At 43.6% G+C, this 25,335-nt stretch overlaps 1 protein-coding gene, 1 non-coding gene and 1 pseudogene across 2 annotated transcripts; all 3 read left to right on the forward strand.

Moving 5' to 3' along the window:
* The first annotated feature begins 2,220 nt into the window (after positions 1–2,220).
* Positions 2,221–4,338, forward strand: Rpl37 (ribosomal protein L37). The gene is made up of 4 exons (XM_004641802.2): positions 2,221–2,327; positions 2,952–3,087; positions 3,235–3,319; positions 4,223–4,338. The coding sequence occupies exons 1-4, from the start codon at positions 2,325–2,327 to the stop codon at positions 4,290–4,292; spliced, it is 294 nt and encodes a 97-aa protein (XP_004641859.1). The 5' UTR covers positions 2,221–2,324; the 3' UTR covers positions 4,293–4,338.
* On the forward strand, positions 4,065–4,144 carry LOC111812803. Its single transcript, XR_002818199.1, has one exon. It is a non-coding gene; the product is annotated as a small nucleolar RNA SNORD72 (small nucleolar RNA).
* A 17,678-nt stretch (positions 4,339–22,016) lies between the features above and the next one.
* LOC111812795 lies at positions 22,017–22,948 on the forward strand (annotated as a pseudogene).
* The last annotated feature ends 2,387 nt before the right edge of the window (positions 22,949–25,335 follow it).

The following is a 25,335-nucleotide window of genomic DNA, read 5'->3' on the forward strand; positions in this document are numbered from 1 at the left end:
AGAGAGAGAGAGAGAGAGAGGAAAAGGGATTTTTAAAAAGAACTAAAATGTAATGTTAATGTATATAATACATTCCCCAAAAGGAATGCAAATATTACATAGTACAAACATGTACTAATAAAAAAATAAACATTTAACAACTCAGTCTGCCCCAAGAAATGATGTGGGTAGGGCCAGTGTAAGTACAAGGGATTTTAAAAATAGAAGAAGGAAAGCCTGGCATGGTGACACACACCTGTAATCCCTCAGAACTAGAGGTTGGTTGAGGAAGGGAAATCACTGAGAGGCCAGGCTGGGTTACAGTAAGTTCAAGGCCAGCCTAAACACCATAGTGAGATGCTGCTCCCCAATCCCCCCAAAAAGTCTTGTCTTTATGTTGAGATAGCTCAGTGGAATTAAGCACCTGCCTGGCAAGTACAAGATCCTGAGTTTGAGTCTCAGCACATGTGCACACAAAAACAACAGAAGCATAAGGCAGAAGACAGTAAAGCATTGTGACAAAGAGGAAGATTTTAAAGGTGAAAGGAGACAAGTAACTAAGGAGTTTGGGGTGCTTTTACATTCTGAAAAAGGCAAGAGAACAAGGTTTTTAAAACCTTAAAAAAACAATAGTAGTACTAACAACGTTTTTTTTTCTTGTGTTATTGAACGCAAGGGATAACACACTTGAAAATTTGAAAGTCAGGTAAGCACTATACCACAGAGCTACATCCTCAGCCGTCTTTTAATTTTAGCACAGTGAGCCCTTCTTGTGCTTCTCACAACTTCCATAAATTGTGGATTTTGTGATAAGAACACTTACCATGAGTTCCATTCTGTGTGTGTGTGTGTGTGTGTGTGTGATATAAGGTCTTGCTACACAGTTCAGACTCATGGTGATCCTCCTCTCAGCCACTCCAGCACAGATTACAGGTGCACACCACCACTACTGGTCCCGAAGTGTACAATATAGTATTGTTAAACATAGGCAAAATACTTAAGATCTCTAAAACTTATTCATTTTCCATAACATAAACTTTAAACCTGTTTACTAAAGCTGCGTTTGCAATTACTTAATTTCTTTTTTCTTTTTTTTTAAACAATAGTGTTTTATTTATTTATTTATTAAAATTTATTTATTTATTTGTGTGTGTATGTGGCCAGCTCAGCCCACCAGGGGGCGGGGCTGGCTGGCATGTGGTGCTGGGGGATTGAACGCGGTCCCTCTGCTTTGTTAAACTTGTTCTAAGTAGGTGCTTTAGACCACTGAGCCATCTCACCAGTCTGCAATTACTTAATTTCTGGTAATGTGTTACCACAGCAACAGAAAACAGAGCACCTAATCCAGAAAGTGTCGCTGAATCGCAGCTTAGGCCACTGACTCAAATCTACGCTTTCTCTTCCTCTCCCACACCCAATCTACCATTTGCATCAGGACATAACCGTGTCCTGTCTATTCCCCGCTCCTAGAAAAGAGCCCCATACTTTTCAGGCACTAATCAACTGTTAAAGTGTCAAACTAGCACTCCAGATTGCCAGTGTTCATCTTGCTCTGCAGTTTACCAATCTGCTGAGACTGTGTGCGACCGGCCAGGCAGTCTCAGGTCTGAGACTGCGTTTCCTAGTGTGCATTTGGACAGCTTCTTGAATAGTTTCTGGAAGGGTTGGGGCTTTGTCCGCTAAAGAGGTCACAAATCGAGGCAGGCTGAGAACGGCCCATGCCACAAGACTCCAGAGCTCCGTCAGCACGGATTTCCAGGTTCTACGCAAAGCCAGCGCAATTTCCCGCCGGGAGGGTGCCGGGAGTTACAAAACCAACTCCACGTACGTCTCCCGGCTCAGGGCACTTTGGGGTCACACACCCGGCTTCCGCCACCCGCCCGCGTCAAGCCCACGCTCTCTCCCGCCGGACGGGCGCGGGCCGGGAGGGGAAGGCCAGCCGACCCGCACTCCCCGCACGCCGCACGCCGCGCACCGCGTCCCGCTGGTGCCCCGGCGAGGCCGCCCAGCGCTCCAGGTTCTGGGATCTTGGCGCCGGGTCCGGCCGGCTCCAGCTGGGCCGCGGGTCAGATGCAGCAGCAGCAGCAGCAGCGGCCGAGCGCGAGAAGCCCCCTGAGCCCACACAGTGCAGCGACAAGGCCAGCGGGGCCGGCTCCACCTCCTGGGACTCGCTAAGCTCCGCCCGCCCGCAGTCTCCTCTTGGCTCCACCCACATGTTGCGACGGACGCCTGAGAAGGGTGCACCGGGCCCCGCAGGAAGTAGTTCCTTGGGCGGAAGTTGCTGAGCGTCATATAGCGGAAGTGCCTTGTCTTCCGGTCTCTTTGGTCTCGGCGGCACAAGCGAGATGGTGAGTTGGCTGAGTGGTCTCTCGGAATCGGTTTCCATCTTCACTCCGTGCAGGGTGCTGCGTGCTGTCTCTGGGAACCCGGCAAGGGTCCGGATGAGGGAAGCTGGCGGGCAAGCAAAGAGCATGTGGTGCCCCGCGACAGCCAGAAGAATGACTCCTGGGTGGTGGGCCTAGCCGGCAGTCGTGGAACCAGATCCTCTGTAGGGTCCGTCTGTGTTGTGGGCTCGCGCAGCTCTACTTCGGAGCGGAGGCTATGAGGGAAGAAGTCTGAGCGTTTGACTCTCTAACCGCAGAGGAATGAGTGCTGGTTCCTGGCAAGAGCCCTCAGGCTTTGGGTAGGCGCATTTTTGGTCTCCAGCCTTGCGCCTTTAGAATGTACGTGCACAGTGGAGTCGGGGGTGATGGCACGCCTGCAGTGCGGGCGCCATGAGGGAGCACGCTGCAGCTCCTTCCCCTACAGGCTTCGGCTAATGTGAACTACCAGTAGTGACCTCTGATTTGGCCTGTGTGAAGAATTAGAAACTTGCTCGGTTTTGGCCTTTGCAGTTGCCTTTAAATCGTATCCCCAAAAGACATCATGTGTATAGAAATTACTATGTTTCCAAATTGTTTATCCTTTTGTAGACGAAGGGAACGTCATCCTTTGGAAAGCGTCGTAATAAGACGCACACGTTGTGCCGCCGCTGTGGCTCTAAGGCCTACCACCTTCAGAAGTCGACTTGTGGCAAATGTGGCTATCCCGCCAAGCGCAAAAGAAAGTGTGAGTATTGAGCCCGACTAAAGACTTGCATTGCACTTACGAGGAGCTATAATATAAAAGGGTTGATATGCCTGTATCACGGTGAAGTGGGAAGAAACGCTAGGTACTGTTAAATAGGTTAATAAATGAGTAAATCTTGTGTTTTAGATAACTGGAGTGCAAAGGCTAAAAGGCGAAATACTACCGGAACCGGTCGAATGAGGCACCTAAAAATTGTATATCGCAGATTCAGGTACAGTTTTTCTTTTCATACAGTGAGCCCTAAAGGCTTGGGTAAGAACCTCTGTGCAAAATTCTATTCTAATGATTCGTAGGAATGAGACATTGGAAGCTAGTTATAATTTGTACCCAAGTTTGTTGAGACAGTACTGCACAAATGAGGGAGTGAGGCCGACTTGATTGAATGCTTATGCCTTTTGGTGAGCAGTTGCTTTGCTGATTGTATTTGTAAGTGGATACTTTAGTCTTATAAAGTCCCAGTTCTAGAGTTTCTGAAAAATGAGTATCAGTTCCACCCACGACCCAGCTGCATTTTTACAGTACCTTGTAGGTGGTTACCTAGCACAGTCTCCATTTAAACTAGTGCCGCCATTACTGTGTTGCAGCAATTCAAAACTTTGGTATCTGGGGCTGGAAATTATCTGTGGGAAGTGTATCTCAAAATAAGAGTACCTACTTGTCAGTGTAGAATTTTGAAAGGTCACGAGGCTTACTTTGATTGAGTGAACTTAAATATTTAAATATTTTTGGGTGCATTGTTAATTTGCTAGTACAATGAAAGGGCTGAGACCATAATCAAGGGCAGATTTAGATTGCTGTTAAGTCTATTCATTGTTGTTCGTCAAGAAAAAATTGCTAAGATTTAACCTTTATAAGGAACCATTTTGACAGGTAAATACCTTTCTTGGCCAACAGGCAAATTTGACTTTTAGTAACAAATACAACCAAGTAAATGTAGTAAACCAGAATGAAATGATAGCTTATCAGTGATGTTGTAAAAATAAATGTCTGAACATATGAATACACTAATGATTTCAGCATTTAACTGAGATAAGCTCATTCAAATAAGTTTTAACAAAAATGACAAAGTGTGTATTTGCTGCTAACAAAACTTCTTGTGTTTAATGTGGCACAGGCATGGCTTCCGCGAAGGAACGACACCTAAACCCAAGAGAGCAGCAGTTGCAGCGTCCAGTTCATCTTGAGAATTGCAACAATCACTCAAAATAAATGCTTTGGTTTTAAAAGATATGTATCTGGTGTGCGCAGGTATTTTTTAATAGGTTAATAATTTCAATGAATTAACTGGTTTGAGGAGTGGGACACTTAATTACTTGTTCAGCTATGTGACTGGTATATGTGTTTATGTAGTTTCAGACTGACCTGGAACTTAGGCAGCACAGGCTGCCTGTAACTGTGATCTCAGTGCTGGATTGACTTGGCCAGTTCATGAATTTTTCTGTTGATAGTAAAATAGAAAGGCTGTGCTGTTAAGATAGTAAATTCAGACTGAGGATAACACCAAAGGTGCTTAAACTGTCCTGTGGGAGGACAAAGGTAGGCATTCCTACTTTTACCCTATGTTGTAAGATACATTTGTACAGAAGTCCTTGCATATCTGAATATGGAGCTTTTCCAATATATGAACATTGCTTTTCTAGAACTTTGTTTCTATTATCCAGGAATTAGGCTGTAAAGGGTGACTTTACCAACTTACTCCTGTGTTCTTTGGAAAGCTATTACTTTTGAGGGGCTTTTGAGCAGCTGATGAGTAAATCCATAAATGGTAGTGATTTTTATTGTACCACTGAAGTAAAATTTAGCTTTAAGATGACTAAATTGTTTTCAGCCTACAAAACATTTTGTTACCTTTTGGCTTTATAACTGAGAAAGTCTACTCTTAATCAGGTTTGATCTTAACTACATTATTTGTGGTTCATCCTTTTTTTCCTTGATACCAGGGATTGAACACAAGATGTTGCACTTCGCCTGGCAGATGTTTGTGTCACTGAGCTATATCCCTGGCCCTACTTGTGGTTCTTCAGTGCTGGTGCTAGAGGGTCCACTAAAACAGGTGGAGCTCAGTGTGGGGAAAATAGACATGGAAGCAAGTAGGCACTAATCTTACTACCTGAAATGAATCCAGTCCGAAAAAGGAGTTAACATTTGTATTTGGGGCATACAGTGATGCAACACATTAAGAAAGGCCTAATTACAAGATGAGTCTAATGTTGAGGCAGTGGGAAGGACAGGATGGGTGGACACGTGGATTCTACTGTGCTTTCCCAATGCTAGGTATATGGCATGTTCTCATGTTGTCCTAAGGATCAAAATTGAGGTCTGGGCAGTGGATCCATCCAATGAAAGATACGTGGGTCCATGTTATATGCAATATATCAGGAATCAGAAAGCCTAGTGCTTGTAGCTCCCAAGTTTCCCTGCTGGGCACTTACAAGTTCACATTTTTTTGTGCTGAAGGTACACAGGACCTCAGGAACCCTTGGTTCCTGAATTCTTTATTTGGCCCATGTGTCTTTCCTCATCTCCCAAGTGCAATTTTGACACTTCTCTAGGATGGTATGTATATAATTCAGGAGTTTCATGTGCTCACGTGTTTTTTTGTGACAATTAGATACTCTTACTAGCAAATGTCTTCATTACATGGACAGTGATATTTCAAATAAAGGTAAGGTTGAACACCCTTCAAGTATGCCATGCTCGCCTGATTAAAAAGGCAATGCAAGTTGTCATTTTGGCTTTAAAATGGTCTTTCAGGAAGGTCAGGCTGGCCCCAAACTCAGATCCTCTGTCAGCCTTCTCGGTGCTGGCTGGGACCATAGCACCACCACGCCCAGCTGTGAGTTCTACGTTGAAATAAGAATTATACTGAATGTGGTAGACCTCAAAAAGGAGGGAGATATGGATCTTGGGTTCCTTAGGTTTCTGGTGAGGGCAAGGTTGGTGCATTCATTGAGAGAATACAGACCAGAGACGATGCGACATGAAAAATCTAGGAAGCAGTTAAGTATACCTAGTGGCAGTTCAGAGTGAAAGCCAGGGCTGAAGATGTACATTTCAAAGTTAATGTACTACTGTGAAAGGAGACTGATTTATGTATTTGGTACACAGTGTAATCCATACTGTTTTCTGTATTTGGATCACTATGCAGCTTGGACTCCTAATGATCCTCCTGTTTTCAGCCTCCCCAGCGCTGGGATTACGGGCCTGTGCCACAAAGCCTGGTCGGTGGCTTCTTGGTGGTTGCTCAGTGCCCCCGGGGGGTGGGGCTGGCACAGCATGTGAAGGAGACTGATTTTAAATGAGAATGGTGACTAAAGATTAGTGGTAGTAATACTTGGTGTATGTTTAGAGAGGCAGAAGTAGTAGTCTGTAGTCTCATCTGCTTCCCCCCCAACCAGGGATTGAACTCAGGCCCTTGCGCTTGCCAGGGAAGCTCTTACTCCACTGAGCCATCTCCCCGCCCCCCTCATCTGCTTTGAAGTATCAAGTTCAAAGCCAGCCTGGGTAGCTGACTAAAATATCGAAGGGTGGGGTGTAGGGTGTTGGGTTACAGTTCAGTGGCAGAGTGTCTGGCTAGCAGGCATTGGTTTTAATCACCAGCACCACCAAAAAACAATTCACTGAACTTCAGTAACCATTTTGGGTCTAATGATTGAAATGAAGTATATAATTGTCCCCCCAGACAATATATAGGGGCTTGAAAATTTGGGGAGATGATCACCAGAAACAGTTGATTTGTTCAGCACATGTGAAACATGCCATGTTAAGAATGGGAGCAAAAAGCCAGGCAGCCTGTCACCTTGAAGTTATAGTCTATTCCAGTGACTGCAGAATTAGCCAGGAAAGTAGGGTAAGGATGGGTCACTCAGACCAAAAGGAAATTGTGGGGCATTTGGTCTTATGGCTAAGGACTTGAAAAAAGAGTGAAAAAGCCCTGAAATTGTAAAATGTTCCCTTTGTTAATCTCTTCAATTTTTTCAGTATTCAGGCTGCCCTTGAACATACTTTGTAACCCAGGCTGGACTGGAATTTGCAGCAGTCCTGCCTCAGCCTCCCAGTGCTGGGATTACAGGGGTGCACCGCCACGCCTGGCTTCACCCAGCCTGTTGACTTTGTTTTTACTACATAGGGCTCATTAAGGAAATCTCTCGTCATCTGCGCCAGAAGCAGTTCTAGGTCCAGGAAATAAAAACAGCGAACAATGTCCCTGCTCTGTTAACAGATTCCGTCATGTTACGGTTTCGGATACTGGTGTGTGAAGACGGACATACTGTTGGTGATAGTGTGGGAAAGACAGGAGCCTGAGGAAGGAGGACCAGCACCATTTTGAGACCAGCCTGATCTATGTAGCGTGACACTTGTCTCCAAACAAAGTTGAATGATGTGCTACTCCTGTGAAGATAAGAACATTCAGACTTTTCTCAAACCTTGAGTGCAGCATTGGTGGCAAAATACAACTGCAGTTGCAGTTAGTTAAAATTTACATGTATCTTGTTAAGAAAACAAAGTTAATACAGAATTGTTTAGAAAAAAGACCTTTTTGGGGCTGAAAAGATGGCTCAGTAGAGTAATCGCCTGCCTGGAAAGCACAAGGTCCTGAGTTCAGTCCCTTTTTTTTTCCACCAAAAAAAACCTTTTTGACATTAGCATATGGATTGTTTCTTATATTTGGCTTTTTAAGCAAGATAGTTTGGAACATGTGAAGTTCAGGATTAGGCTAGCTAAATAACCTCAGGATTGAAGAATGAAATCAGTAAAGCAAAAGCTTCCTTAATTAGGAACTGAAGGAATGTTTTGGCTTTTTTTTTTTTTTTTTTTTTTTTTTTTTGTACCAGGGATCAAACTCAGGACTTAGGCTTGCCAGGCAGGCGTTTATGCTGCTGAGCTGTGTCTCCATCCCTGTTCTGACGTTTTTTTGTTTTGAAATTGTCTTGCTATGTTAAGCAGGCTGGCCTTGAACTCACTTATGTATCCCAGGCTGATGTGGAACTTGGCAGTCTTCCTGCCTCATCCTTGAGTGCTGGCATTACAGGTGTGGGTCACCATACCCAGAGGCAAGATTCTAAAGACAGCATAGGTTTCTGTTGTACACATTTGTAAAATAGACTTGGTATGTGGACTGAGCTCAAAACATTTTTATATCCTTTATAAGGAGTATGTCTCAGCAGCCCTATATCAGTGGTGCCAACCCATGGCACATGTGCTGCAGTAGTCTATATCATTGGAAGCTCTAAAAGGTGTACTATTACTCTGCTAGATGAAAACTTTTGCTCTGATCCACATTTTTTTTTCATGTCATTCACATAAAAACTTGATGTTGAAAAGTTTTAATATCAGTACATGGGCTAGGGAGATAGTGTGGTGGCATAAGTGCCTACCTGGCAAGTGCAAAGTTCTGGGTTCTGTCTCCAGTACTGTGTGCCATTCCAGCCCCAGAACCCCATCTAGTAGCGCACACTAACCCCAGCACTAGGGAGGCTGAGACGGGATCACTACATGTCTGAACTGCATAGCAAGACCCTGTATTAAAAATACATATATAGGGGGCATGACCCGTAGCTCAGTTCTTTAAGTGGCTGCTTCAACAAAGCAGTCAGGCTCAGGTTGCTTTGGTTCGATCCCCACAACACAAGACAGCCAGTCATGCCTTGAAGGCATTCCGAGCAAAAAAAAAAAACACTTCTGCCAAAAATACATATGTATCGGGCTGGTGAGATGGTTCAGTGGTCTAAAGCACCTACTTAGAACAAGCTTAGCAAAGTACAGGGACCATGGTTCAATCCCCCAGCACCATGCCAGCCAGCCCTGCCCCCTGGTGGGCTGAGCTGGTCACACACATAAATTAATTTAAAAAAATACATATATATCAATAAGTAAAATGTCCAGTCCTATGTGACAGCATCTCAGCATAGGCTTGCTTTGGGCTAGAAGCTGGTAGGAGGAGGAGCATGACTTCTATAGCAGCTTTCTCCCTGTATCTTTATTAAGGTTCAGGTATTTATTGTTGATCTAATAGTGCTGATCACAGGAAAAGATTAAAATCAGTTCCTTTTTTTAAAATTAATTTTATTGAGAAACAAATAGCAATGAAACAGTTACAAAAAAGGTTAGGACAGTTACAACAATACATATTGTCTTTTTTTTTTTAAAGTTTATTTATTTGGTGTGTGTGTGTGTGTGTGGCGCCAGCTCAGCCCACCAGGGGGCGGGGCTGGCTGGCATGTGGTGCTGGAGGATCGAACCACGGTCCCTGTTCTTTGCTTGGCTTGTTCTAAGTAGGTGCTTTAGACCACTGAGCCATCTCACCAGCCCTACATATTGTCTTCATAGTAGTTATTCATAGTACAAGATGCACATATGATCTCTTGTCCAGATACTGTTAGTACAAATCTCATTGAATTAAGAGAAAGCTTAAACTATTTTGTATATATATATATATATATATATATAGATAGATAGATATATTTCACTACAAAATGTTCATTTACATCCTCCTTTTTTGTTTACTTTTGTCAGAGATGGGTATTCCAGTGCCATTTAAATATTGAAGGTGCGTGAATTAAGCAAAATAATCCAATATAGTCCAGTAGTCCATAATAGTAGTGGATTATCCACAGGACTAGCAATGTCAGAAGTTGTTGACTTGAGCCCTTTACAGCTCAACATTAATATGGCTTTACTTTTTATACCTTGTTTTTATACTTTTGTGCTGGATGGTTAAGACCAAGATGAAGCAAGACCTATTAAGCACATTCCACTATCCAGCCAGTAGTGTTTTTTAAGCTTGATTTGGTATCATCTTGACCATGATGAAGGTTATCTTGTGACCTCCGAGAGGGTAAATACAGCTCCATACAGTCCCAGCTTGGTCCTCTTGCATTGCCTCCTCTTGGAGTTGGACCTGATTTTATTAGCAGTCTTCATATGAATCCCTTGAAGAATGGGATGATTCTGCTTTTGATTCTTGTCCAGGAATCTTTTGATTCTCAAAGTCTTGTGAAAAGACCTGGTTAGGCTTGGAGACAACAGCATGTACTCCTTGTGGACAGAAGCAGAAGAGAGCCTGTCTCTTTACTGAGCTGTGTTTCATTCTTCAATGGGGCTGAAGGATGGATAAGATGGAGGTGAGGAAATGGGGTCACTTTCTGGGCTAGGCCACTTCATAGTCTGGCCCCACAGGTGATTAATCTTTTATCTTCAAGGTAATCATGTGCACTCTGGAGGTTACCTGTGGGATTATCGCTTCTGAATTTCCCTAACTATGATAGACCCACTATGGCACAACAGTTCAGAGAGCCTGGATAGTGTGGGTAGAGGAATTGCTGGACTGTTGTGTCAGGATCAAAGTTATTCCGTGCTGGCGCTTTTTCCTAAGTGACCCACGCACTTGGCCTGAACAGCGAGAACAGAAGGATCTCACAGCAGCTGTCCCCTGGTGTCTTAGTCACTACTCATTTCTAAGGCAAAATACTGATAACCACAACTTAAGACACAAGTTTATTTTTTTGAAGTTTTGGTCAATGGCTCACTCCCGAGGTAAGGCAGTGTGGTAAAGGGAGGAGCTAGAGAGAGAGATGAGCCCTGCCTCCACCAGTAACCTGCCCCCTTCAGACAAAGCCTCCTAGAATAGCATGGGGCCGGGGAGATGGCTCAGTAGAATAAGCGCTTTCCTGGCAAGCACAAGGGCCAGAGTTCAATCCCTGGTTTCACAAAAAAATAAAATAACATGTCCCCTGTACTCTCCACATAGTCCCCATCCAAAGACATTTCTTCAGGGATTTTAATGCCTGTGTCCATGATCTGAACAGAAAAGCCGTGTGTGTGTGTGTGTGTGTAAGACTACTAATTCCTGAGGCAGGAAATAATCACATGGTGATACTTATGCAGGCCTGCAGCTATCTAAAAAATGTAAAAAAGCATTTACTTTGCTTTTTGCACAGAGTTATACTACACAACTATAATCCCAGTGAAAAGATTATCATGAGTTTGACTCCAGCCTGAACTATATAGTGAGACCCTGTCTCAAAAATTGATACTTTTTAAAAAAAGTACAAAATGTTTAAAGTGGTTTGACATTTGAAAGAAAAGGAGGGGGCTGTTGAGATGGCTCAGTGGTCTAAAGCACCTGCTTAGCACAAGCACAGAGACTGCGGTTCGACCCACCAGCACCACATGCCAGCCAGCCCCGCCCCCTGGTTGGCTGAGCTGGCCACACACACACACAAATAAAAAAAAAAAATTTTTTTTAAATGAAAGAAAAGAAGGGGGGTTGCTGGGCAGCTAGGTCAGCAGGTTAAAGTTCCTGCTTAGGTAGATGCAGGGACTGAGGTTGGATCCCTGGTGTGCTGTGCCAGCTCCTCCCCCTGGACACGCTGAGACTGCAGTTGAGACGGAGTGGTGGCATATGCCTATAATCCCAGTACTTGGGAGCTGAATACAGAATCACTGTAAATCCAATCTAATGAGACCCGGGAGAGTCTATATCAAATACATTAAAAATAAAGTGGTTTGAAGTTCTGAGTGTTAAATGGAGAAAGTCCTTGAGGGGAAAGAGCTTTCTTTAAAAGCCAGCTGGGAAGGCTGGCTGTGGTGGCACACACTTGTACTCCCAGCACTTGGGGAGGCTGCAGCAGGAGGATTGCCAGGAGTTCAGGACCACCCTGGACTACATAGCGAGATACAAAAGTACTTAAAAGTAACTGGAGGGAGCACAAGAGGAAAGGTCCAGCTAAGTTAGGACAGATGTAGCTGAGGGGAGAGGACTGACAGCAAATGGTACTTCAGGAGCAAAACCACTTGAGTGAATGTGTGGAAGGTAGAGTAGGATGTGGTCGGCCACATCGGAGTGGAGAATCTGTTCAGCACAGGAACTGGAGGTCCTTGTACCACAGGGAAGCTGGGTGAGAGGAGGAGTAGCTCCCCACAGGAGAGGAAACAGCCTGAGGTCTTTTAGGCAAGGCTCTGGAGAGCAACTTGGCAAGTGTGAGTGCAGCAGTGCTTTGAGAGTGGCGAGAGACTTGAGCCCATGTGGCTTCTGGAGAGGAGTAAGTGTGCCGCAGATTGGCAAAAGGCATGTATTTTCTTCCTAGTAATAACACTTGGTGGCAAATGGCACCAAGCAGGTGGTACATATGTATAATCCCAGAGTTGGATCTGGGAGACTGAGGGAGGCAGATTGCAAGTTCGAGCTCTACCAGGCTAATTCAGTAAGAACCCGTCTCACTATATAAAAGTCTAGGGCTGCAGGTCAAGGTGAAGGCCCTAGGTTCAATTCCCAGTACTACAAAAAAAAAAAAATAAATAAATAAAACTGCTTATGCTGTATGGCTATTACAAATTAAAAGAGCAACCTGAGAATAAAAACGGTGGAAATAAGCAGCCACTTCCTCTGGTGTGAGCAGCACCAGGAGAAGGGGCTTCCTCCTCCCCGGCGCTGGGATCCAGATGTCAGACGAAGTGCGGGATAGCAGTTTGAAGCACTTGTGCTGGGACTTGGTGGAACGCCTCGGGCAGGTGCCTTGTCAGCAGCATCTTCTGTGAAGCCACCTGTCAGGTTCCTGGGAGGCAGTGTCTAGTCATTAGGTGCCTCCGCAGTAGCGCTGCAAATTCAATCCCCGGTACTACAAAGAAAAAAGAAGAAGCGCTGCAAAAGCCAGGGACTAGGAAACTGGCCTTGAATTAATGACAGGATTCTCTCAGTGTACCAAGAATCGTTGAGGGGAGTGGAAAAAGGGTCCTGGCCAAGGATACTTAGGATTGAATCTAGGGCCTTCATAGAGCTTCACCCATAGCCCTTTTTTGTTTTGAGATAAGATCTCTCTGAATTGCTAAATTGTTCTGGCTGGACTCAAACTTGTGATCCTTTTGCCTTAGCCTCCCAGAGTATTAGGCCAAGAGTCATTTTAATTTATTTATTTATTTATTTATTTTTTATTTTAGGGAAGTGTCTACAAGGTGTTCAGGGTCTTACTACTATATTGGGCTTCTAGCAATCTGCCTGTTTATAGCCTCCCAAGAGCTAGGATTACTGGCATGTGCCAACACGTCCAGTCTCAATTGCTGTCTCAGCGTGCCCCAGGGGCGGGGCCAGCACTGCAGGCCAGGGAGTTGGCAGGCCGGGAGATCGAAACCCTGGCCCCTGCACCTGCTTGTAGGTGCTTTAATCCGCTGAGCTATTTGGCCGGTCCCCAAGAGTCATTTTAATATAGCTTAAAACTTGAATAACTGTGTCCCTTTCTTAATACATTCAATACAGCTCAACAATATCTGAAATTTATAAATTGGCTAATTTATGAAGAACAGATGCTTACTTTTTCACAGTCCTAGAGGCAAGGAAGTCCAAAATCAAGGGACTGGTGTCTGGAGTGAGCCTTCCTACTGTAGAAGCCTTGTCACACGGTAGAGGATGGAAAGGCAAGGGAGGAAAAGGGGGCCTGAACTTGTGTAGGAGACACTTCAGGTCCTCTTCTCCATCCAAGAAGCCAGTATTTGTAATCCCAAAGTTACGTTATTGGAATCTCATCAAATTGATTCCAATCTACCACTTACAATGCAACCCACGGCGAAAATAAAGACACTAAATTGTATCTTCAATCATCGGGGAGTCAAGGGGCTCTAAGTCCAGCCATGAAGATGGCTTTCTGGAACCAAGAGAGCGACCCAGGGCCTCCCCCAGTTTTATTTAGTGGGGGAGTGGCTTGAGGATTGACTGAGAATTGTGGGAAAGAGACTACTATGAGCTGAGCTAGGTGGGTGGCCTAAATTTACCTCTGTGATATGCAGAGAGAGTAGTCTGCATTATATAGTATCTAATGTTTTGGTAAGTCTGGTGCTTTAGCTTTGGTGTAGCCTTTCAAGCCCCAGGAAGTCATAGCCTCTGTCTTGAGGCACCATCCCAGCTGGCAGCGCAGTGCATTAGCTCTTCCATCCTGTCTCTACCCAGCTCACATTAAAGAGCAGCAGGTGTAGGTTACCAGGGAAACACGCACGCCACCTTCAAAGACTATCACCAGCACCTCAGCTAGACCAATACACATTGCTTAAGGCCAATTGAAGGATAAACAGAAGTCCTAGCCAGTTCTGTACAGAACAATACAAGGAAATAGGGTCAGGCTCAGTCAAAATGGAGACAATTGCTCTTCTTTCAAGGTGAGCTGCTCAGGTGGTCCTCCACAAACTTGCTTTTTTTTTTTTTTTTTTTTTGGTGGTACCAGGGATCAAACTCAGGACCTTGTACTTGCTAGGCAGACCATTATGCTGCTGAGCTATCTCACTGGCCCTGAACTTGCTCTTTTATAACAGTAATATAGGGCTGGTGAGATGGCTCAGTAGAATAAGCACTTGCCTGGCAAGCGCAAATCCCCGGTTCTGCCAAAAAAAAAAAAACAAAAAAAAAAACCCCAGTAATCTACTCACCAGGGAAGGGTTACCTGTTTATTATTATCACATTTGTTAATACTGTGAATTTTAATGTGAGTTTTAGAAGGCACATTTAAATTGTAACAGTCCAAAAATTCGTGTTGGAGTGATGTCTACTGGTGCTGTGGGTAGGTTTTTAGGACATGCTACAGTGTAGAGATCTTGAATGTCCTCCAAAGGCCCATAGAATAAAGGATTGACTGCCAGTTTACGATGTTAATGGAAAGTAGTAGGACTTTTAGGAGGTAGAATTTCGTGGGAAACAAAGGCCATGTGGGGGGTGAGGGGGCGGGGGGGGGCTGTTCCTGAAGGAAATGCTCAGAGTGCAACAGCACCTCTGTCTCTTTGCTTCCTTTGGTTACCATGAGGTGAACAGGTGAACAGGTGAACAGACCTGCGCTATGCTCCTGCCATGAGGTATTCGCCAACATGGGCCCAAAACGACCAAGCCAAACATCTACACACTGCAATTTACCTAACTATGATTCAAAATAACTGCTTGTTTTCCTTTGATTATTTCTGTCACGTGACAGAAAACTAATGAAGGAGATTATTAAATGATGAGGTTGCTTTTCCTTAAATAGGCTAAAGGCCTTTACAGTGATCAGTGATCTATAATCATGAAGGGGCTTCACACAGAGATCAATCCTGTTTGTTCTTGGGCCGTGTGGGGAGGCAGCATTGCTCAGACAGCATTAAGGGCCATCTTGAAAGCAGAGAGCAGGCCCTCCCCAGACACTGAAACTGCCAGCACTTGACTATCATACTCCAACTGTGAGGAATAGATTTTTTGTTGTGCTAGTAGAGTCAGAGTTGCATTGTAACATACTGTTGGTGTCGCCTAGAGGATCTGACAGCCACAGTGTTGTGATGAGTGGTGCAGGGCAGTTTGCAAAGCAGTTTGGCCTTTTCCTGTCCCCTGCAGCTGGTAGAACAGTACCGTAGATTAGGTGGCTTACAAACAGAAGTTGGGCCAGTATATAGCTCAGTGGCATAAGTGCCTGCCTGGGAAGCGCAAGGTCCTGAATTCAATTCCTGATACCAAGAAACAATTCTAAAAGCTGGAAGCCCAAAATCAGGGTGTCAGCACTGTCACGTTCTAGAGCATGCCCTCTCCAGGGTTGTATATTCTCGCATAATGGGAGGAGAACAAGAGCGCTTTCTGGGGGTCACTTATTGCAGACACCCCATCCGTGCAGGCTCCATCTTCGTGACCTAATTACATATCAAAGCCCCACATCCTAGCATTATCACATTGAGGGGTAATGGAAATTAGGAAGGGACCTAGTTTATAACATCTACAATTAGTATAAGAGGATATTAGGTAAGACTAAGGAAATCAGAACAGTGTAGCTTACTTACTGATAACATAGCCATGTTGTTTCATTAATTGCAACAAAGGCACCGTGTAATGTAAGATGCTGATACCAGGAAAGGGGTATATGTGAGGTATGGGAGAACTTTATTTATTTTGCAGTACTGGGGATTGAACTCAGGACCTTGTGCTTGCCAGGCCCTAGGAGAACTTTATGCTAGCTTCATTTTTTTTTTTTGAAGAAACTGAAGATTCTGTAAAATCTGAAGATTTTCTAAAAAAAAAAAAAAAGTATTTAAAAAAATATATAGGAAACCTTGAGGATAATAATGTCTACAAAATAAATAAAATGTTTGTTTGGAGTACTGGGAACTGGACTCAGGAGCTCATGCTTGCCAAGCAGGTGCTATGACAGTGAGCTAAATCCCTGGCCAGGATAGTTGAAATACCTCTCTCTGTATGTCTTTTTTTTTTTTTTTTTTAATTTATTTATTTATTAACATTTATTTTGGGGTGTGTGTGTGTGTGTGTGTGTGTGTGTGTGTGTGTGTGTGTGGCCAGCTCAGCCCACCAGGGGGCGCAGCTGGCTGGCATGTGGTGCTGGGGGAATCGAACCGCGGTCTCTGTGCTTTATCAAGCTTGTTCCAAGTAGGTGCCTTAGACCACTGAGCCATCTCTCCAGCCCCCTCTGTATGTCTTTGATGATTCCAAATAATACAGTGGCATAATTTAAGAGGTATAATTTTAATTTAGAGGAAACAAAATATAATCTAGAGAGGAGCTTAGAATACTAACAATGTGAGCCTTTAGCAGTCACACCTTTGTTAGAGGTACTAGTGGAACTTCTGTTAGCAGTAGCTTGTACCGTTGGGCCAGCTGAATTAAAGAAGCCTCATGGATGTGTTTCTTGCAGAACCTTCACTGCTGTACTGCACCAGGGATAGGTGAGGATGGGAGCATCACAAGACTAGAGGGCACTGAGATGGGCACTTGCTGAAGAGCCAGTTTGTAAGGAAAAATATGTGTATAGTGCTGGAGACTGATGTCTTAGTGTTCTGGGCTTATTGCCTTTGCTCTTCTCAGAAGGATTTGACTGAAAATTACTTAGACAAATTATAGTACTTGGTGGGGCTACAAGCACATGTGAATCTATGGTTAGGTGGCTGTTAACTGTTCAGGAAGTTGGGGTCTGGTTCCTGCAGGGTCCTTGTTCTGGCAGCTCTTCCTCTGTCTTTCCACTTAAAAAAATGCCGAACAAATTTTGAAACAATAATATTTTTTTCTATTTATTTATTTATTTATTTATTTATTTATTTATTTATTTATTTATTTGATACAGGGTCTTACTACAGTTAAGACTCTTAGTGATCCTCCTGTATCAGCTTGCCGACAGTGTGATTACAGGCATGCGCTACCACACTCTACTCGGTTTTGGGTCTGGCATGGCATGTGGTACCGGGGATTGAAGTTGGTCCTTTGTACTTTCCAGGCAGGTGCTTAGACCACTAAGCTGTCTCCCCAGCCCTAAAATATAGTATTTTGAAAAAGACTAAATTACTGGACTGAACGATTTTTTTTTTTTTTCTCTGAATGCCTTCAGGGCAGGTTTGGCTGGCTTGAGTTCTGGGGATCAAACCACAGCAATCTGAGCCTGACTGCTTTGTTGAAGCAGGCACTTAAAGAACTGAGCTAAAGGGCAGGCCCCCTAAATTACTAGACTGAAGTCAAATAATTAACCTAAAACAGTCACATTTTTATTAGCTCTTTATATTTTTTTAAAATTTTATTTATTTATTTATTTGTTGGGTACAAGGTCTCACTATGCAGTTCAGACTTGTACTGATTCTCTCCAGGGATGGCGTGTGGTACTAGGGATCAAACCTGAGACCCTGTACTTGCAGATGCTTAGACCACCAAGCTGTCTCCCAGCCCAGTGCTTTGTATTATTATCCAAGAATAGTTCAGTAAATGCAAATCTAACAGTGACTGAAAACAAGTAGTTGATTGTATATTTGTTTTAGTTTGGGGTGTACTGGGAATTGGTCTCAAGAACTCATGCTTGCTAGGCAGGTACTATGACACCGAGCTAAATCCCCAGCCAGAATAGTTGAAATACTTCTTTCTGTATGTCTTTGATGATTCCAAGTAATACAGGGATATAACTAAAATTGTCAGTATGTCCTTCACTGACAACATTATTAGTGGTAAGAATAGGGCAGTAGTGCCAGGTCTAGTAATACAGTCCTGTAATCCCAACACCATGGGAAGCTGAGGCAGGAGGGGGGATTTCAAGTTTGAGCTGAGCCTCGAGGCAGTTTGGAGACTTAGATCCATCCCAAAATGAAAAAGGATCATTTCTGGAAAATTAATATACTTTTTAGTGCTCATTGTGAATTGATCCATACTCCTAGTTATCAGTGAATCAACTGAGGGACAGGCATGGCTGATGCCTTCTTATTAGCACAAAGGAACCCAACTGTATCAAGCAAGCACATTCACATGGAAATGGGCCGAAGGAGTCTTTGTGAAGAGAGTGGCAAGATGTTCCCTAAAAATTGTTCTGGGCCTATTTCTACAAGAGTAATGGAAACTTAAAATTCATTATTATGAGGTAGTTGTAAACATATTAGCCTAAAATAATTTCAGACCAGGAGTTAGAAACCCCCTACCACCGCAAAACAGGGTAGGAGGGAGTTTATCCATCAAATAACCGTAATCATTGTAACTCTTAGGGCTTCTAATGTCAGCTGCAGCCCTGACTTTCCAATAGGTTTTAGATACATTATGTTAGAAGTAGATTCCATTATTTCAGTTGCATTTCCCATTGGTTGAAAATCCCAAAGGGTAATTAAGGTTCTTTTCATTTCTTTTTTCTTTGGCGGGACCAGGTATTGAACTCAGGCCCTTGTACTTGCCAGGGAAGAGCTTATTCCACTGAGCCATCTCCCTGGCCCTGAGATTCTTTTCACAGCAACCTTTGTCTCTTTCTAATTCCATCTTCTGAAAAGGTGTTGCGATTTTCCTTTTCATGCCTATGATTTCTTCACTTGCCTCATGATTTCTTCACTTACCTCAAGACTTCTTTACTTGTGACTGAAAGTCCATTCCACCACAACTTTGGTCTTACTTTTTTCTTTCCAGTTTATCTTCCTTAACAAAATTATAGCTTAAAATGTTTTTTTTTTCTAAAGGTTAATTTTGGGGGAATATGAGTTTGAACTCAGGGCCTTTGCACTGAGCTATGCATCAGCTTTTTGTTTGTTTTATTGTGTTTTTTGAATCAGGGACAAAGTCATTAAGTTGCCTGGGCTGAATGCAAATTTGTAATTTTCCTGCTTCAGCCTCAGCCTCCCTGGTATTACAGGCCTGGGATAATAAGCATAAACTCTTAATCTGGCTTAAAAGTTAATTTTTTGACTCTATAATACACGCATAAAGTTCACAATGAAAAAAAGTTACAAAGGAGTATTTAGGGAAAGTCTGCCACTTGTCTGAGACTTTTTGCCCCCCACTACTAGAATTAGACTCAGGGTACTCTGCTCTGAGCTGCATCCTAAGCGAGCCGTGATGCTTGACCACCCAGCTCCCCCTCTCAAAGGCACCACAGTACCAATTTCTTAGTAAAAGAGTGTATTTCTGAAAAATGTCTACTTTACATTTTCTCATGGCTCATAACTTTTTACAGTGATGTCCTGTGAAGAGCACACCCGAGACCTTGCAGGATTGAGTTCTGTTTTCCTCTCAGTTCTTAGCATTCTCTGTGTACCAAGTCTACCCTCTGTAACCATTAGTTCTTCCTAAATAGCCTAAGGCTTTTCTGCTTGCCAACTGCTGGTGCCTTACTTGCACTTACCCCTCTAAATATTGATGTTTAAAGTGTTGACAAACTTTATGGATAAAGGTTATATGTTTTTCTCATTATATCCTTTAGAACCATGTATATATATTTTTATTGCAGTAGCATCTGCTATATTGCTTCATTTGCCACTACTGTTCCTTTGTTTTTCTGTCCCTAATATCTAGCAAACTTAACATGTAGGCCTTTTTACCAAGATGGCGCTAAAGGTGAAGAAGGAAGCCCCTGCTCCTCCCAAAGCTGAAGCCAAAGCAAAAGCTTTGAAGGCCAAGAAGGCCATGCTGAAAGGCATCCACAGCCACAAAAAAAAAAAAAGATACAAATGTCACCCACCTTCTTTTGTCCCAAGACACTGCAGCTCCAGATGCAACCCAAATACCCTTGGAAGAGTGCACCCAGGAGAAACAAGCTTGACCACTATGCCATCATCAAGTTCCCCCTGACCACAGAGTCAGCCACAAAAATGATGGAGGACAACAACATATTGGTGTTCATTGTGGATGTCAAAGTCAATAAGCACCAGGTCAAACAAGCTGTAAAGAAGCACTATGACATCGACATGGCCAAGGTCAATACTCTAAGCAGGCCCTATGGCGAGAAGAAGGCATATGTTCAACTGGCTCCCGATTGTGATGCATTGCATGTTGCCAACAAAATTGGGATCATCTAAACTGCGTCTAGCTGGCTAATTCTAAATACATACCTTTTTTCCCCTTAAATAAAAAACAACTAGCGTGTAGTTTTTGTTAACTAAACACACAATATTAGGTAAAATGTTATCTAACTAAATTCAAGGATATAAGGATGTATTAATAGCTCAGCGTTTGTTGTTCTGGTCATCATTTACAGATGGATATTGAGGAAATGTAAATTTTACATGACAGAGTAGTCTAATACTCCTTTTAAAAGACTTAACAGGTAGTACAGCACCCTTAAAAGCACTGAAGGACTAAGGAGAAAACAGTTGACAACTACCTAGCTCCTCTGTGAGATTGGGGGTGCTCCGCCAATGTATTGGGCCATCCTGGTATGTCTTCATGGATGCTGAGCTTATTTGTTCTAATAAAAGCTGAAGTACTGAGGCAGAGTGTTACTTCTATAATGTCACGCCTGCTCATTTGTATTTCAATATACTTTGCTAAAATAGGGGTAGAATTACAACTGATAGGTCAAGAAGGTGGGTATAAGCTACAGTCTAACTTATGTTTGCCTCCATTCAGGAAAGAATGTTAAGCCATAAGATTATTATCTGGGGCTGGGGAGATGGCTCAGTGGAATAAGCGCTTCCCTGGCAAGTGCAAGGGCCTGAGTTCAATCCCCGGTTCCACCAAAAAAAACCCAAAAAGATCATTATCTATCTTGGCTGGGGGCAGGGAATATGGAGCACATACATTATGCTACTGTAGACCTTCTCCTTAGATGGGGACTGTGCCTTTTCTTTTCAAAAAAGAAATGTGCCAGTGCTGGACAGTTTGTTTGTTTGTTTGTTTCTTTTTTTCTTTCTTTCTTATGTATTTAGTACAGGGTCTACGGGGTCTCACTACATAGATCAAACTTGTAGTGATCCTCCTGTTTTCAGTCTCCCAAATGCTGGGATAACAGGCCACCACTCCCAGTCTCAATTGCTTCTCAGTGTGCCCCGGGGGCGGGGCCAGCATGGCACCCTGGGATCAAATCTGGGCTGCTGCCTAAGCAGGTGCTTTAGTCCACTGTTATCTAACCAGCCCAAAGTAATCTAGAAGATTCTTTATTTACTTTTTATTTTGTGGCTGTATTGGTCAGGGTTTTTACTTAGAGGAACAGATATTAACACAAGATATACCATGTGTAAGGAATTACAAGGTTGGCTTAGGACAGTCAGCCGCTGAGTCAGATGGGGGAATGTGCACAGGGCGTCTGCACACCCCAGACTCAGTTCAGTCCCAAGGTCTGAAGCTCACTGCTGTGCTCCGTGCAAGTCTCTATTCGTCAGCTGATGGGTCTGCAAAGGAAGACTGAAGAGTCTGTGATGGATGCAGAAGAGTCTGCGACGGAAGGTGAAGGATCAAGCCGGAGGTGGAAGAGTCTGCGCTGCAAGCCAGGCGATGAAGTCCAAGCCGAATGCGAAGACTGAAGCTCCTCCGACGAAGTGGAAGGTCCACTACTTCCTCAGCCCCTTTACATGGTCTCTTTGTGCCGAGTCACTCTGGGGGGCAGAACCAATTGTGCCCCAGGGCAGGACCCCCACCAACCGGAAGTGCACCGCAGAGTCTTCGGGTCAAGATGACACAATGTATCAACCAGTACAGTGGCCAGCTCAGCCCACCCTGGGGGCGGAGTTGGCATGGCCTACGGTGCCTGGGATCCAAACCTTTGTCCCTGTGCATTTGCCGAAGCTAGCCTAAGCAGGCACTTTATACCACTGAGCTATTTCACCGGCCCTGAACTGTTCAAGTATGTGAAAGCGAAGATTTGGGGATTGACCTATGGCAGAAGGAAAAGAAGTAGAAGACGTGATAAAAATTTTAAAGCAGGAATGAATGGAAAAGAGCAAAAGAACATCGGAGACTCATTATTTACTATCTTTTAAAGTATGTAAGGTTTTAACTCAACATAAAGGAAAGCACTCCAAAAACACCAAGCAGGTTAAATTGCTTAAACCAAGACTATGGCATCTAGGAAAGATGATCTCAAGTTCCTACCCTGTTTTGGTCTGTGGTTCCAGGTTTTTAATTTCCCCAACAATGCTTTCAATTCTGCTTGTTACATAGAATTGTATCTGGCAGTTACACAAAGGAGAAACAAATTGAGTTTCTGACAGAAAAGTTTATATTGAAGCTGCCCCTTGCCAGGGTCATGATGGGTGGCAGAAAGATGACATCTGCCATCGGAGTAGTCCAGGCAGTCAAGCCACATACACCTTCCCTAACGAAGAGACAATCCCAAATCCAGTGTATTAGAAGCTTTGAGACCCACAGGGAACTGGTCTCATTCTTCTGTAATTTTACAGCATTCTAAGGGTAGTAAGTTAGCTGCCCATGCATCCAGGTCCACCAGATACTGCAGGAATAATGAAAATTATGACCTCAGGAGAAGAGAAGGAAACGGATACCTCAAGAGGAAATGGAGTCTATCCAACATGGAGGTCCAGAATGATGACTGTGGCTTGCCATTTGTCATCAGACAAAAGACTTATCTTTATAATGAAGGTCTTCCAAAATGACACATGGAAAGTTATATATTAAATAACCTTAATATTCTGCAAAAAAAATGTATAGAAAATGTAGATAGATACTTGGATCTTCCAATTTACGTATCTTGGTCAGCTTCTCCACAAGCTTACCTAATTGTAATATACTTTATACTTATTAAACTATACATTTGTGTTAAAACACTTTACTCCTTGAAGTATTCATTTTTTTGTGAAGAATTTGGTGAATGAATCTGTACAATTCAACATTAGTTTCTGTCTAAAGATACTTAAGAGTCTAACAGGCACAGAACTGATACATTTTAGGGCTGTCCAAATAGCTCAGCAGATTAAAGCTCCTGCAAACAGGTGCAGGGGCCAAGGGTTAGATCCCGGGGCCTGCTGTACTGTGCTGGCCCTGTCCCCAGCCATGCTGAGATGGTGATTGAGACTGGGCATGGTGGCGCATGCCTGTAATCCCAGCTCTTGGGAGGCTGTAAACAGGCGGATCACTATAAGACCGATCTAGTAGTGAGACCCTGAACACCCTGTGGACCCTACCCTAAAAAATACAAAAAAAAAAAAAAAGAACTGATACATTTTGTGATCATTTTCTTTTAGATTTAAAGCAATAATGGAAGCTTGCTTGGCTGGTTTTTTTTTTTTTTTTTAATGTATTTAGTACAGAGTCTATAGGATCTCACTACACAGATCAGACTCCTAGTGATCTTCCTGTTTTCAGCCTCCCAAGTGCTGGGATTACAGGCCAGTGCCACCATGCCCAGTCTCAGCCACAGTCTCAGTGCAGTCCAGTGGTGGGACCAGCAAGGCAACCCTAAGATGGAATCAGTTCACTGGCCAGCCCATGCTTGACTAAGTTCTAAATGTGATGGACATTGCAAATAATTTAAGATGCTCTTTTGCAATGTGTGTCAGTAGCTGGAATAGAGAGGACTGTTTTTGCTTTGTTGTGATCCTAAAACAACAAAGGAACTCACAAGGCAAATAGGGTCAAGCCAGTAACTGCTGTTGCTTTTCTGTAAACAAAGATTTAATTCTCCTCCCCTTCTGGCACTGGGGATCAAACTCAGGACCTCCACTTGCCAGGCAGGCATGTAAGCCACTGAGGTACATCTCCTGACCAAGACTAAATTATTATTATTATTATTTTTTTGGTGGAACTGGGGATTGAACTCAGGCCCTCTTATTCTGCTGAGCTATCTCCTCGGGCCCCCAAGATTAAATTCTTAACGTTCAAAATAAGTACACTCCATAATACAGTGGGATCTTGATTATCTACAGCTACTTGGTATATTCCTTGCTTAACTAGAGTGATTGTTAAAGTCTCAAAGACTCAGACTTCCATACCCTCTGATGTCTTCCTCCAAACCAAACAGTGCCACTTTGGTTTCATAAAAAGAGAAAATCAGCACAGTTGGGTAATTTTCCATAAAATTTCCTTTTTCGTTTTTAACGTTTTTGTACTACTTCATGAAGAATGCATTTTTTGCCCATTGATAGAGCCCAAATGTGGTGACACTGCAGAACTGACTATGACACTGCTTGTTTTTTAAAGTGATACACTTGATTTTGCTTCTTAAGAATGGAACTGAGGGGAAAAAGTCACTTCAAGACTACTATAAATATTCATTTCCCCCCTTGTAATGTTAAGGGTTCCATTTATATAAATAGACTCACTGGAAGTACAATTATGTGCCAGTTGATCTAGCTGATGTAACTAAATTTTAGGCACTAAAGTTTACCTTGTATTTATACTTTTAAAATATTCTTATACATCAAACGTTCTGGATAACAGCAGTCTTCCCGAATACATGCGCATCCAAGCCTGCTCCTTGTAACAGGAAATTTCAGGATAACACCGAGAAGCAAAGACTGACAAAGGCTACTTCCACTGTCGTGGTGCTCAGCAGCAAATTACCGGCTCACAGTTTAATGTTTTTGGACCAGTTATTCATGTTTACATCTATTAAACTGAACACCTAATCTGAAGACAATATGTAATACAACAACCGTTGCTGAATTCCTATCATTTTGTTTAGTGAAATTCTGTATCGTTTCTAATTTTATTTTATTTTTTTTTAACTTTTAAAAATTCTCCTTAAAAAAAAGTAAGTGGGGGAGGGAAGCAAGAGGGAATTTGGCAGAGATGCAAGTGAGAACTCCCCACCTCTAGAGTCCATCTGAGAAGATGGGAAGATGAGGGAGCAGGCGGGAGGGCTCCCCTGCCGCGGTACCCACCCTCACGCTGCGAGCGCACCCTGCTCGCCGCGGAGCGGAGCGCCGATCCCACTGCGGGCCCCGCGCTGCCCCACTCGGCATCGCCCGCCATCCCACCCGGCTCGCAGGTGGGCGAGCGCGCCAGTCCCGCGGGCCGCCGGGGACGGGGACGGGGACGGGGACGGGGACGGGGACGGGGACGCGGACGGGGACGCGGACGGGGACGCGGAC

This window comes from Octodon degus, unplaced genomic scaffold (genome assembly GCF_000260255.1).
Source record: "Octodon degus isolate 3935 unplaced genomic scaffold, OctDeg1.0 scaffold00142, whole genome shotgun sequence".
NCBI lineage: Eukaryota > Metazoa > Chordata > Mammalia > Rodentia > Octodontidae > Octodon > Octodon degus.

Coding starts and splice junctions, on each gene's coding strand:
- Rpl37 (XM_004641802.2), top strand. Junction 3,088..3,234: donor CGCCAAGCGCAAAAGAAAGT/GTGAGTATTGAG, acceptor CTTGTGTTTTAG/ATAACTGGAGTGCAAAGGCT. Junction 3,320..4,222: donor ATTGTATATCGCAGATTCAG/GTACAGTTTTTC, acceptor AATGTGGCACAG/GCATGGCTTCCGCGAAGGAA.